Source organism: Euprymna scolopes, chromosome 13 (assembly GCF_053919585.1).
Source record: "Euprymna scolopes isolate OS-2025 chromosome 13, ASM5391958v1, whole genome shotgun sequence".
NCBI classification, from domain to species: domain Eukaryota; kingdom Metazoa; phylum Mollusca; class Cephalopoda; order Sepiida; family Sepiolidae; genus Euprymna; species Euprymna scolopes.
Genome location: NC_136494.1, coordinates 1,185,856 through 1,200,713, shown reverse-complemented (window position 1 = coordinate 1,200,713; position 14,858 = coordinate 1,185,856). Strand labels below are relative to the sequence as shown.

Below are 14,858 nucleotides of genomic sequence, written 5' to 3'. Positions count from 1 at the left end.
CAAATCTGGATGCAAGACAATATCATTCCTGTTAACCAGACACTTTTAAAGAGGATTCTGTTATTTTGGCCACACTGTGTGCTGCAACAATTCATCCATGAAGCAATAGCTCTAGAACCACTCTAAGATTGAAGTTGCCCGGAAAGCCAGCTGAAGATGTAGTTACACACAATCAAAACTGATGTCTAACCTACCTCTGGTCCATTGATATATGGTGTTTGCTGTTGTGAACTATCGTGCATTGTCTGCATTCATTTGGGATGCTGTAGTCTATGAGAAAAGCTGGCTCAACCCCTCCTGGGTGAATGCGACCAAAGTTAAGTTTAAGTTATACCTTTATTTACCTTACATTTAAATAGGTGTTTTCTAACAATGATTATCTGAGGTGTTTTTTAATGTGAATATGGAGTGGTCTGCCCATACTACGAATATAATTTTAAATTCTGTCATTTGAAAAAATATCTTTATACTAATTTTTTTTTTTTTTTTTCTTAAAATGTTTATTTCAGTCATATTAATTTAACTTTTTGTTAATTTCAGGATCACAGCCTTATCCTTAAGTGACTTTGAAAAGAATTTAAATTCTGTAAGTATACATCAAATAAATGTCATATCAAACAAAGTAGGCATCAAAGAAAGCTTTTGGATGTGTTAATGACATGTTGAATTTTGTATATTCATATTTACGGATAGTTTATGTTGGCGTGCAGATAAAATTTGAGTACATCTTTTCAAAACGTATTTTTTCTCTGTATTTTACGCTGCGATTTGTGAGTTATGGTCCAGCTTTTTAAATTTAAAAAATTTTTTTATTTTTAAAATTTTTTTTTTAGGAATAGGATGGTGTGAAAATCTTTTTATGCCTATCGAAAATTAATAATAGATAAGCAACCATTAAAACACAGGTTCATTATTAATTGAATCAAATGGTTATAAATCTGTAAATAGCTATTCTATTATGATAATGTTTTTTAATAATTTATAGAATTGTCAGATGTTAACCCTTATAATAATGTTGCCTATCGTTTTGGCGGTATGATGTGTCGTTTTACCATGTGCTTCATTCATCTGTATGTAACTAACACCCCCACTGAAAAATGGTATGGTTCGGTGACTTTATTTATGAGTGAGTTGACGTTGTCGGTGTGGAAGAAAATGGCGGCGCCCATGAATTCTGGTGATGAAGTCCGCAGTCAGAGAAATCGGCGATTGTTCATGTAGAGGAAGTGCTAGATATTTTGAATGATTGTGATAATTATGATTCCAGGAGTGAAAGTGATGTTGAAAGAAATGATGTTGAGTATTCTCAGAAGGAAACTGATATTTATGATTTTGACTCCCCGCAATCCAGAAATGATGCTGGCACCTCAGATACTGATGTTGGTGATCAGCCAGCTCCAGTGCGAGCACGTAGGCCTGCCCCGAATAATGTCCCTAATGATCCCTGGGTGACAATTAGAGATCTGCAGACTGACAAGCCACCAATCTTCCATGATTTCACTGCCCACTGTGAGCCAACCTGAACTCCAATACCAACTACTTCCCCGTGGCATATTTTGAACATTTCTTTAGGCCCATTGATGATAACACTCATTCTCTCTGAGAATTTTTGGTAAATGAGACAAATAACTATTTTGTCTGGTGTTGAGCAAAGTACTTCTGTGAGACTATTCCAGACAAAAAATGAAAAATGTGTTTGTGGGAAGAACCGAGATGAAGGCTTCAAAGGCACAAGAATTACAAGTTGGTGTCATGAATGTGGAGTCTGACTGTCGAAAAGAATGCTTCCAGGCATACCATTCATAATGAATGAGGACATATAGGGCCTAGGGACATTCTACAAGGCAAGAATAGACAGTTTCCTAGAGCTAAAATGGGAATATTTCATTTTATTTTGGTATTTTAAAGCATTTTTATGATAAGTCACAGAATTCATTACTTTTGGCCCCAAAATTGACTGAAATCATATGTTCTGGGTGTTCCGGATCGATTAAAGGGTTAAGCCCAATTGTTATGAATCTATAACTAAGTATTATATTATGATAATGTTATCAAATCATTTATAGAATGATTGGATGTACATAGTTTCCAAAGCTTCCAATCATTTAAAATACATGAGGATTTGTTAAAGATTTTAATGTTTTAAGTAACTTTTCTATTTGACAGTTTAAATGCTTTGAAATTTCTTTCAAATTTCAAAGAGTCACTTGATAATGGATTTTTTGTTTTTTTTTAATTAGTAAAAAGATGAAAATGTTTGACTTATTTCTGAAGAAATAGAAAGGCATTCATCCAGATTTAATTTTTGTAATTTTATTTTAATAGATTTTTTTTTTCTTAAAGGTAATTTTAGTATTTTGAACTATTGCATTTGTTTTATCTCAATAAGATTAACATCTTTTATTATTAAATGCTTTCCCTACCAGCTGCAGAATATGCATTGCTGTGTGTCTTTCATTCTATTCATCTTGAGCCAACCTGTTCGCTTGGTTTATTATTTTCATCCATTCACTAATGTTGTCCATTTTTTTTTATCTTTCGACTGGTTGGTATTACTTTTGTAAACTTTGTAACTTATTTTGTCCTTTTAGTCCTCACATTCTATGAGCAATTTTTCTGACAAAATGGGATGAATTGCTATTTTCTGTGTCAGATTTTTTTTTTATTCCTTACATCAAGTGGCTTCATGTCTTCAGTGCATATTTTGCATACCCCCATACTGGAATGCTTAATGTGACTAAATGATCCCAAGACATTACATTTGTTGACAGAAGACATTGCCGGGATGGCAGCCATTAGTAGTAAATAATAAAACAAAAAAAATGCGGAAGTTGTGTAGAAAAACAAGAAATGGTCCCACAATTTTATTTATATAAAAATACATTTTTTCTTGTCTATTTTTTACGATGAAAATCTGTACTTGTCATGGTTTATAAATTTGTATATATTTCACCGTTAACACATTGTTGAGTCTTTAATTCTGATTCTTTTGTTTTTTTTCTTTTTTTGCAAAGGCTCTAGAAAGAAATGTGCTCTTGGAGAACGAATTAGATGGCAAAGAAATGATGCGAGAAGCAATCCAGAGGTTAAAAGATGAAGCGAGAGGCAAGTAAAATTGATTTTATTGTATTGAAGTTTTTTTGGATTTTCTAGTTAATAAAATGAAAAAAAAAAATGTTTGTGTTCAGAATTGCCCCCTATATTAAAAAGCAAAAATAAAAATACACTTTTCTAGCCGAAAGCACTATCAATAATTTCCCTCATTCTTTATCTGTGCCTAAACCTAAATGTAGATTCCATGAGCAAGCTTCTTTCTTAGAATTGCATGCATGTGGAACTCTTTTCTGTTTCCCTACTTTCCAGTTGACTCCGATTTGGTCATTTTCAAGTCCAACGTAAACAAGTTCTTGATGAACCATCTTAAGTAATCCAATTTACCAAATTTCCACTACGAATGATTATGATATATGTGACACGGTCTCTGACTTTAGTAGAGGCCATTTTTAGATGACAATAATGTATTTGTGTTTAACCAAAAACCACATCTCCATTTAATGTGAATTGTAGTATCAAAGTTCTTGTTTTATCAAAGGAAGAAAATGAACGTGTGTATGTATGTATGTATGTATGTATGTATATATATATATATATATATATATATAAGAGAAAGAAAATTAAAACTGTAAATTGAACTTTATAATTTTTTGTTTTACTGAATACATAAAAAAACAATTTACAAAGTCCTTATTCTGTGGAGTTTCAAAGCATGCTATTCTTGCTATTCTTCTCATCAGAGGACATAAAGAAATCAGCAAATTATATTTGTAGCAATGCTAGAATTTGCTGGTTAAGTGAAACCACAATTTTTTATAATCATAAATTGCCAAGAAAAACAAGTGAAAAAATGTTGGATATGTAAAAAAGAAAAATAAATTATATATATATATATATATCTATATATATATATATATAATTAAAGATTGAAATAATAGTCACCAGATAGCAATGGTTACCTACAACATAAATAGTTTTATGAATGAAAAATGGTGAAATACAAAAAATAAGAATATAAAAGTTACTTTAATGTTAGTAAATGTTCATAGTCAAAATGTTCATTGCATGAATATGTGCACATTTGAGTATTTGGCAGCATGTCATTGTGTATGAATGTGTGTGTTACCTTTGTTCTTGTGGTGCATGTGTAGATGTGTGCGAGTGATGAAAGACTTGATATGTGAGTGATTGAGTTCTTTTGCCTTGCCATCCCGGCAAAATGCTGGGGTGGGATGTTGGATAGGTTTCTTGGGTTCCTTTTCATTCAGATTGACTGATGGAGAATCTCTCAAACTGATTTTCTTGACAAAGTCTTATAGGAATTTCTTAGTTCACACTGACTTATGACATTCACATATAGGTGTTACTTTTTGAAGTTTGGAAAGATTTTTATTGGCTGAAAATACTTTTAAGTTCACACGTCCCTGTAAAAACTTCTTTGCTTTGGGAAGTGAGAAGGAAAGCGAATTTCAATGAAAGGAAGAAGAAAGAGTGTAAGAAATGATAGCTATTTGCATTTTAGCATTAATAGGAATCATTTTGCAATTCAGTCACCACAGATATTGTAACAAGATTGTTATTCAAGTTAAGAGATATTCTATGTTGAGTTGAATCCCTGGTGAAAAAAAAGTAATTGATATCAGATATTTATAAAAGTAATAAAGAGTTCAGTTCAAATTTCCTTACAAAAGGCATTTAAAGAGAAGTTGATAATATGACGGCCAAACTGTTGTATATATAACAACCCTGTAAATGTGTATGTAACCTGTAAAATAAAATTGTGGGAAAAAGTATTATGTTTTGCTAGTGTTCACTAATATCGTAGGATTAAGTCAGTAATTAATTTTTGGTTCCCCTAACATAAGATGGGTGAATCTGTAAATTCACCCTTGTCCGTTCATCTGTCCGTACTTTTCTCAATAATTACGTCTTGGAATTTAAAAAAAATTTGCACAAACATTAAACATGATATGAGTAAAAAAAGTAACTGGATGGATTTTGCGGAAATTCCCCCCCCCCACCAGGGGGTGCCTTTTGGTTTAAAATGGCTAAAAACGTTTGTGCTTGTTAAAAAAATTGATGCCTTAGATTTTTATAAAACTTTCTGAAAAGTTGTAACTAATGGATTTCTATATAATTTTGTTTGTCTATACTTCGCGATAACTCTTGGGTGTGCCCCAGGGGCTCTTAGGACTAATAAAAACACCACAGTTTTGGGACTATTTTATCATATTTGTCCAAAAATTTCTGTGTATGTCTGTATAGCAGTTTTACATGATGCTGAACTCAAATTTAAATATGTTAAGGTATTGGGGACTTTTGGGGCTAAATGGGAGGTGGGGGCAAATGATGGACTTAGTCATTTCTTTTTTTGCATGGTGCAGAACTCAAATTTACATGTCAAGGCCTAAAACTGCACCATTTGTTCATTTTAACCAAGAGTTGATGTCCCCTGGGGACTTTTTGGGTTAAATGGGGTAGGGGCAAATGTTAAACTTTTTTTATTTATTTTTTTTTTTTTACATGGTAGTCACCTCTTATCAAGGCCCGGAAGCCACTCGGGGATAAGGATTATTGCGTGTACAGTAATCAATGGGATAATATTGTAGTAATCGTTAGTAATGGAGATTTGATAAAGTGTCTTACTTAAGGGGGTAGTTTGTCAGGAATTTGTTTATGTTGGATTTGAAGACATCCAAGTAGTAGTCAGGTGGGAAACTGGCAAATGGAAGAGAGTTCCACAGGCGTGCACTTCTAAGAAGGAAGCTTTGTTCATGGAATCTTTGTTTTGATTTAGGCACAGATAAAGAATGGGGAAAATTATTGACAGTGGTTTCAGCTAGACAGGTGTTTTTTGTGAAAGATTGTCGAGGCGGGACCAGAGATTGGAGCTCAGATGAGCACTTGTCATGGAAATAACTATAAAACAAAGACAGGCTCGCAACGTCTCCTCTGTGGGAGAAGTTGCAGGGAAGAGAAAAGGGCATCCTTCACTAAACCACAAAGTCTATTTTGTACTCTGTCAAGGTAGGATAGGCTGTTTTTAGCAGCCCCTGCCCAGATGTGGCAGTAGTACTCCATCCTTGGACATACTTGGCTTTTATATAGATAGAGAATTGCATCAGCAGTGAGATATCTTCTGGAGCAGTAGAAGGATCCTACCATTTTTCCAGCGACCTTAGTCATTCTATGTCTTGTTCACTGTGCAGTCACAGGGGATCATGCATGCTTCACTTGTTCCTATACAAATAATTTCTGATGACTTAATAAAAAAAAAAACCTCGCTGATTTTTTTTTTTTTTATTTTTAGAATGAAGGATTTCTTTAAGAATTTATTTTAGGTGGCTATTAGCTTTATCGCTTCCCTATAACACTTGAAATGGTTTTGTCTAGAGGTTAGGAAAGAGCATGTTTTTTTTTACTTACTAACTTATGTGCTGGTATCAGCAGATCAGGCCAATCTGAAGATATTGGTTTCCTGATATGAAATGCACCTCACATTGATGCTTTTTGTTTTTCTACTTCCTTTTGCAAAACTTAATTATTTTCTGCAAAACCAAAAACAAAAAAACAACCCACTTTTTTTTTCTTCCCATTTCCCTTTTCTATCTCCCCTACTTCCTGACTCATTTCTTAACTTAAAATCTACCAAACATTAATACTGTAACCCTTTTCCCTCTCCCATTGCAAAACATTCATGTTCTGCAGGGCATGTAACAAAAACGATAAAAGCCACTATAAAACAACCAAACCAAACACTACAAACTAGTGATTGAAGATACAAAGAGATTGAAGAATAAAAACCTTCTACAAAATAACTGGATGCAACATGAATACTATTTCCAAAGTAACTGGATTTCGGCATTAAATGACCCGAAAAGGGTTGATATGCTGTAAAACAAAACAACCAAACTAACTTGTGACAAGGCTAATTTATATTTGTATACATATATTATGTATATATGTTGATCTTTATTATGGAGTGGAGAATTCAATTTGTTTTTTATATTTGAGTACCTTTCATCTAAAGATGGTATTTTCATGATTTAGAGAATTTAAAGTCTGCAAATTTTGCAGGAGTTGGAGTTTTTTTAAGATAAAAAAAAACTCCAACTCCTGCAAAATTTGCAGACTTTAAATTCTCTAAATCATGAAAATACCATTTTTAGATGGTATTTTCATAAAAAAAAGAAAAAAAAAAAAAATGATACTGGACAGAATTTTTTAAAAGGCCAAATCCTCACTTTTGTCACCCACACTGAGAATTCAGCCTTCAGGAGAATATCACTTTTACAATTGATTTTCCAAGTACTCTAACCACTGCATCATGGGTTCTTTCAAAATTCCATCCAAATTCCAGAGTTCGACAAACATTCCTGAGTTCGACATGATACACCTGAAGAAGGTTGAAGGTTACATCGACTGAAATGTTGTGAAAATCACAAGATGAGAACAGTAGTCTGATGAGTCCAAATAATACAAATAACCAATCCTCATCTAAAAAATTTGCAAACTAGATTTTTTTGTTTTTCTGCAGATGTTTCCCAACCTTTAAGGTTGAGTGAGGTGCTGGACTTCTTTTTAACCAACTTCTGAAGTTGTGAACTTTTTTTTTTTTTTTTTTTTTTTTTTAAGCCAATTCTCAGATTCTTGATATTTCAAGTTCTTTTGACTTTAAAAATATTTGTTAACCTGTAAAACAATTGCATTTCTATCATATTTATGTATAAATGTATGAGTTTAGTTTTTTTAAAAATATCTGATTTTATTAATTCTGATTATTTTTTTCCAGATTTACGATCTGAACTGAAAGCCAAGGGAATGAAACGTTTGTCAAGTAGTACAGAAAACTCGTCAACGTCGGACCTCCCCAGCAGTAGCGGCGTAGAATCTACTGCAGCCACCACAGCCCCATCCTCAACTGACAGTAGCCGAACGCCATCTGCCATGTCCTCAGACAGTAGTGTTCATCCCAATACACTGGAATCAACTAATTGTAGTACAGGAACAACATTGAGCAAAGGTAAGCAAGATCTATTATACCTTTTATTATGTCGTCTTCGACTTGTCAATGAGGAAACTTCATTTTATATCCTTTCTGGTGGAAAATAGGGCTGCTGCAATTGTCCTCCAATTTCTTCTCAGCCCCCCCGCCCCTCTCTGCGGCTTTTTTTTATAACTTCCTAAGTAAATTTTTCGGGGCTTCAGCTCACCAAGCAGGCTGCATTTCCCAGTCTTCTTTGATTGTCAACTCTTCTGCATTCTATGCATTTAAGCAATTATTGTTGTTTGAGTAAATACTCCCACTTTTTTTTTTTTTTTTTTTTTTTTTTTTGCTTTCAGTGGCATTTTGGTCTTCTTTTAACCTTAGCCACTTGTGTTAAAAAAAAAGTGTTCTCTTAGACAGGTGGTTCAGAAACTTTTTTTCTATGCCACATTTTCGATTCAAGTTTTCGGTTTTGGTCTGGAATTCTTCCTATATTAAAAACAAAAATAAAGAAAAATTTGCATGATGTATATAAACACGACAAAATGAAAATGTCATGTTCCAAATATCACATAAATTGATCAAGTGGTTTTATCTTTAAATAAGAAACTCAAATCTGAATAACAGAAGAGTGAGGCTGTCTTGCTGCCATTTGTTAAACAATTTAAAAAAACAAGGGAAGTAACTCAATTCGAACTTTGGGAATTTATGTTGTAATACTTAACAATCCCGATTAATTTCTTAAAAACGATTTTCTTGTGTAAAACTAAAATTATTTGATAAATTTATATAATATTTGGAATAGGATATTTGTTTTGTCCTCGGTACATACATCATACAAACTTTTTATTTTTGTTTTAAATATAAGGGAAATTCTAGACAAAATAAGAAATATATTCGAAAGCCCACAAAGATAAAATGTTGCTTTATTCCTAATATCAAGCATAATTACTTTATAATATAATCATTGGACATCTGTATTAAGGGATAAAACGTTACGGTTACATATAAATAATCTTAGTGTTTCTTCAGTGTAATGGGATTTTAAACAAATGTATTTCAGGTAAAAACACTATAACATACCTGTCATGGTGAAATTAGTATAAATTCCGAAAATTATGAAAAATGATCCACTAGAAAAATAATTGTAAGTTAAAATAACATTTATCGAATTATAGTTTTAGTGTATCTTTTAATATGGAAGTGTTCTTAAAATCCAAGGGAGATAAGTGCAATCTATCATTTTGACTTCTCTCCTTTGCTTTCCTTGCATTCAATTAAAATATGCCTTTTAAAAATAGAAAATGTCTTACTGCTAATATTTGATTTTTTTTGTATATAAAAAAAAATAGATCTAGTGCATTTTCTACTGGATCATTTTTGTAATTTGTATTAATTTCAACATAACATGTAAGTACGTAAGTGTTTACTTGAAATGCATTTGTTTGAAATCCCATTATTTTGTAGAAACACTAAAATTCTTTTTTCCTAATTTCTTGATTGTCTTTGAATCATTCTGTAATTCTACCGTGCTATACCAATTTGAGAACCACTGCTTTCATAAATTGTTTAAATGTAAAAACGTTTTATTTTAAAACCTTTCTATAAAAATAAAATTAAGTTTTTATCTCTGAGTTTGACTCGTAAGAATGTTTGCAGTTGGAATCTGATTTACTCTACTATTTTACGCATAGGAAATTATGAAAATGATGCAAAATCCCTCCCAAAACCCTCTAAGATATTAGTGACCATTGTGCAACTGACATGAGATGGTGTAGTGCTAAATTGATTCCTTTCAGCTGTCAGGATAAGTGAGGTGCCAATTGTACATTTGGTCTCAATATAATTACTGCTTCTACTTGCAAAAGGGGCAGGGGAAATCATGGCATAATCACATTGACAGACCAGTTAGATCACCAAAGTTAAGCAATGTTGAACTTGGTTAGTACTAAAATGTGTGGCTATTTGGGAATACCAGCTACTGTATGTGCTCTCTGCTTATCTTAGTATTGTTTCATGTCGGCCTGGACTTTTCCTTGACACTGGAATCAAGCAGTATTGATTTGGGACCAAATGGTTAGGGATAACGCAATCCTTGCTTTGCAACTCGGTGAGTGTTATCTATCATCCTTCCAGAATGATCAGATGGTCTTGGTCATTTCGACAGCCAAACATTGTGTGTGTGTGTGTGTGTGTGTATATATATACACACACACACACACACACACACACACACACATATATATCTGTATGCATTTATGTATATATTTTTGTGTGCTTGTGTGTGTGTAAATATACAGGGTGAGCCAAAAGTCGGTGAACAGTAAAAAAACATTTAGAGATTGCATATCCGTACAACTATATGTAATAAGACAATTATATTAATAAAAATTGTATGTAGTTATCTTATTGCTTGTAGTTGTACATATATGATCTCTAAATAAATGTTTTTTATTGCCTAACTACTTTTGGCTCAGCCTGTATATATGCACACACAATGATGCCAATTCATATCACTCTCTTCACTATCAATGTTTTCTTTTTGTTCTATCAGATGAATGATGAACTTAACAAATGCTAGAAATCATGAAACTGTTTCTGTCATAACAATAACGTTAATGCTTTATTTTAATTTATGTACCCAATCAAACCCACTTAATTGACCTTTAGAAGCAGTTTCTATTTTGTTGGCCATTGTTTAACATATCCAGATGGCATATGGCGTTAGCTTTCAACTCGAGCAAAAAAATAAATAAAAATACACTTAAGGATGAATTAATCCCCAGCTGTGCATTTGTGTCAACTTATCTAAGCGAAAAAAAGAAAAGAAGTGATATAGACACAGAAATTGTCAGACATTTGAAACAATGTCATTTGTTAAATATATCATCTTTAACCTCATTTTCTATTTTTTGTTCAATTTGTTTAGTCTGTCTTTCAGTTTATCATTATCAGAACATTAACTTATAAAATCGCTTCTCGGTTAGAATTATCTCCCCTTGAATAAATGCATACTTTAAAGAATCTAGATGGCGCTATTTTGATAATTTCCATAACACCTGCTATGCTGGTGGATTGACCTATTGTAAGTAGCTTAATGAAAATGTCATGCATATATAAGCTTAAGACTGAAAGTTTAAACGGTTTGTCTATTTGAAGTTAAACTGTTAGATTGGATTGCTCTTATTGTCTCTGTATTAATAAAGCTATAAGACAAATTCATGTTTGTTTGTATGTTACTGAATTAATATTTAAAAAATTATTTGCTATTGAATATTTATTGAAAAAAAAAAAAAAATGCAGTATTCCCTATATATAAGAGGTGCAGTTTTTCCCCTTTGGACCAAAATACCATAGGTTTACACCACCAGATGTCACATACAAATTTATGTTTACACTATTAGCCATTACCTTATTTAGCTATAGAACGACATTATAGACCTTCATATATATTTTTTTTTTTTTTATGGGCATCACCACTTATCAAAGCCTGAAGGCCACTCGAGGATAAGGGTTAAAGAGTGTACAATAGAAATTGGACAATATAGTAATCGTTAGTAATGGAAATTTGGTGAATTTGTTAACTTATATGGAACGGCTCATGAAAAACTTGTTTAGGTTAGACTTGAAGACAACCCTATTGTAATCAGCTGGAAAGCAGGAAAACAAAAGACAATTCCATAGGTGTGTAGTTCTAAGAAAGAAGCTTTGCTCATAGAATCTACGTTTAGGTTTAGGCATAGATAAAGAGTGGGGGAAATTATTGATAGTGATTTCTGCTAGACGGGTGTTTCTTGTGAAAGTTTGGTGAGGAGGGGACAATAGATTGGAGCTCAGCCGAACACTTGCCATGAAAATAACGATAAAGCAAACTCGCAACATTTCTTGTGTGAAAAAGAGGTTGCAGGGAAGAGAAAAGGACATCCCCTACGAGGCTACAAAGTCTATTTGGAACTCTATCAAGGCAGGATAAGTCCTTTCCAGCAGCTCCTGCCCAGATGTGGCAACAGTACTCCATCCTTGGACGTATCTGGCTCTTATGTAGATAGAGAATTGCATCAGCAGTGAGATATCTACTGGATCGATAGAAGGATCCCACCATTTTTCCAGCGGCCTTGGCAACAGATTTAATGTATGTGTTCCACTTAGATCAGGAGTAAAAGTCAAGCCCAGAAGCTTGTCAAAACATGAGGCCTCCCCAAGACGAGAGCCATTCATTTCAATTGATGCCAGATGAAGATCAGAGCGTTGATGATGTAAAGTTAGGAGCTTGGTTTTTGATGCATTAAAAGTAACCAGCCATCTCTTCCCCCACTGAACGACGCGCTCAAGATCAGAAGAGAGGGAATCAGAGAACTTGGTCGTTCACGGTCTTAGATGTGCTACCGTAGATAGTAGTGTCATCAACATAAATGTCTACGAATGATGTAAAGACGTGATTTGGAAGATCATTAAAGTATATCAGGAAGGGAGTTGGGCCCAGGATAGACCCCTGAGGGACTCCAGCATTAATACTGAGAGCTTCTGATTTCTGCCCATCAACCACTACTCCTATGAACCTATTAGAGAAATGATTTAATAATTGAGAAGACATTTCCAGCTGTACCGTAGCTGGAGATCTTGTGAAGTAAACCTTTATGCCATACTCTATCAAAGGCCTTAGATATGTCAAGAGCAATTGCCCTAGAAAGGAAGCCTCCGTCGAGAGATTCGCTAATCTTATGAGATATAACTGTAAGCGCATCTGCTGTAGATCTAGCAGAACGGAAATCATATTGCGTGTCACTGAGAAGGTTATTTTTGCTGAGATTGTTGATTACTTGTCTATTTAACACGGATTCCAGCAACTTACTCATGATGCACAGGAGACTTATTGGCCTGTACTGAGAAGGAGATGAGCGATCACCTGAATTCTTAAATACATGGCATACTGATGAGATTTTCCAGGGTGATAGGAAGGAATTCTCCTTAAGGCAACATTTAAACAGTTTTGTAAGTATGGGCGCTAGTTCTGGTTGAAGTCTTTTGAGTACTATAATTGGAATACCATCAGGGCCGGTTTCTTTACTAGAATCAGGGTTTTTAATTAGCTTGGCAACATCACGTACAGATATTTGTATATCACATAGCGTGTTTTCTGATAAAGGAGGAAATATTGGAGGTTGGCGGCCTTGGTCGCAAAGGGTAAAATTAGTTGCAAAGTTCTTGGCAAAGAGTTTGGCTTTGTCTGATGCTGACGAGATTACCTCAGGTCCATTGATGATAGTTGATTGATTGATGATATATTATTAAAACATTAGATTTAATCCTAGGAGCGAAATTATCATAACCTACTGAGAAAGTAGTTCCCATTTCTCACCCTATCTGCCAACTACTTATACTGTGTATTTATACTTACAGGGGACTTAAATTTTGATCCCTTCCTATGTAACTGATCTATGTAACTATTTGACATAGCATTTACGTTCCGTTCTTCTACACCACAAATACTAACATCTCTCCACGCTTGTTTAAAATAAGTGAAAGTTTTTAAAATTATATAAACATAGTTACAAAATTTAATTCAACAGAATACATTTTTGTTTCTTTGTCAACAAATCAACTACTTTAATTTAAAAAAAAAATTACTTTGACTTTAAAATTTGGAAGAATATAAGAAACCTTTAAACTGCCAAATAGTCATTTATCTTTTAAAATTCCTAGTGAATCCTCATGTATTAGAAGATGGAAAGTTTTTAAAGCTATATCGATCCAATAATTTTATAGAGGTTAAAGCAGCAAATGCTTTAATGAAAATTTTATCATAATTTGGTTCAAGTAATAATCTAATGATCAAACAATATTGTGATAATTCAATTTAACTTTCAGAATCCTTTTTAAAACTGATATCCTTCTTTCTTTATGTAATGAAATATTCAAAGTAGAATATTACTCTTTCTTAAAATGCAGAAATATGGATGAAATTTTGATATTTGATAAATGCTTTAATTTAATAATGCATTAAGATTGATATTTTTTAATATAAAAAAAGTAAATTTGTTAAAAAAGTAGGTACTTTTTAAATATATATGTACTTTCCAGTATGTACTTCCAAAATGTCTCAAAAGGTTTTTATTTTAGGAAAACAAAAATAATAAAAGACAAATTGAGTGCATATTTTATCACATCTGGAATGTTCTAATTGCTTCTGCTATTCAGATCTTACATTTTTCATTAAAAGTAATGCAGCCAATAAATATAATAAAGACAACATTCATTTGATTGTCCACATCATCATCATTACCATCATCATCATCATCATCATTGGTTTGTTGTTTTACCTGCTGGCATGTAAATTCCAGTTTGTTTGAATTTTTATATCTAAAAAAAAAAAAAATCTAAAAAAGATTTAAAAAAAAAAATGCTCCATAAAATCAGAGTGCATTAATGCTTGCAACATTAGTCTCCTGCATTTTATAATTTTGTCTATATTTTTCAATATATATATATATATATATATATATTGACCCTGAAGTAACTCCAATGTAGAAATCAAATCCTATTAGAGGTTTACACAGTACTAATCTTTTATTCCAGAGCAATTACAAATTGAGATATTTTCCGATAAAATAGAAATGCAAGACTTATATAAAAGTTATTTTATATAAGTTTTTTGCTAAAAATATTACACATTCATAGGTTTAATCACTTAAAAGTAATTCAGATGCAGGTTGCTCTTATAAATATAGATATTTTATTAGAATATCATATATATATATATATATATATATATATATATATATATATATATTAAGTAGTCAAACTCAAGTGTAGAGGC

At 32.6% G+C, this 14,858-nt stretch overlaps 1 protein-coding gene across 7 annotated transcripts in view; it reads left to right on the top strand.

The window, feature by feature from the left end:
• LOC145291914 (nuclear distribution protein nudE homolog 1-like) overlaps positions 1-14,858 on the top strand; it is a 165,578-nt gene that overhangs the window by 100,957 nt on the left and 49,763 nt on the right. For all 7 annotated transcript variants that reach the window (XR_013869493.1, XR_013869491.1, XR_013869492.1 and 4 more), the window contains exons 4-6: positions 541-586; positions 3,015-3,105; positions 7,847-8,077. Coding sequence is in view for 4 of the 7 variants with exons in the window: in XM_080137757.1 (XP_079993883.1) it covers positions 541-586; positions 3,015-3,105; positions 7,847-8,077 (368 nt within the window). In the remaining 3 variants the exon portion in view is untranslated. The remainder of the gene's footprint in view (positions 1-540; positions 587-3,014; positions 3,106-7,846; positions 8,078-14,858) is intronic.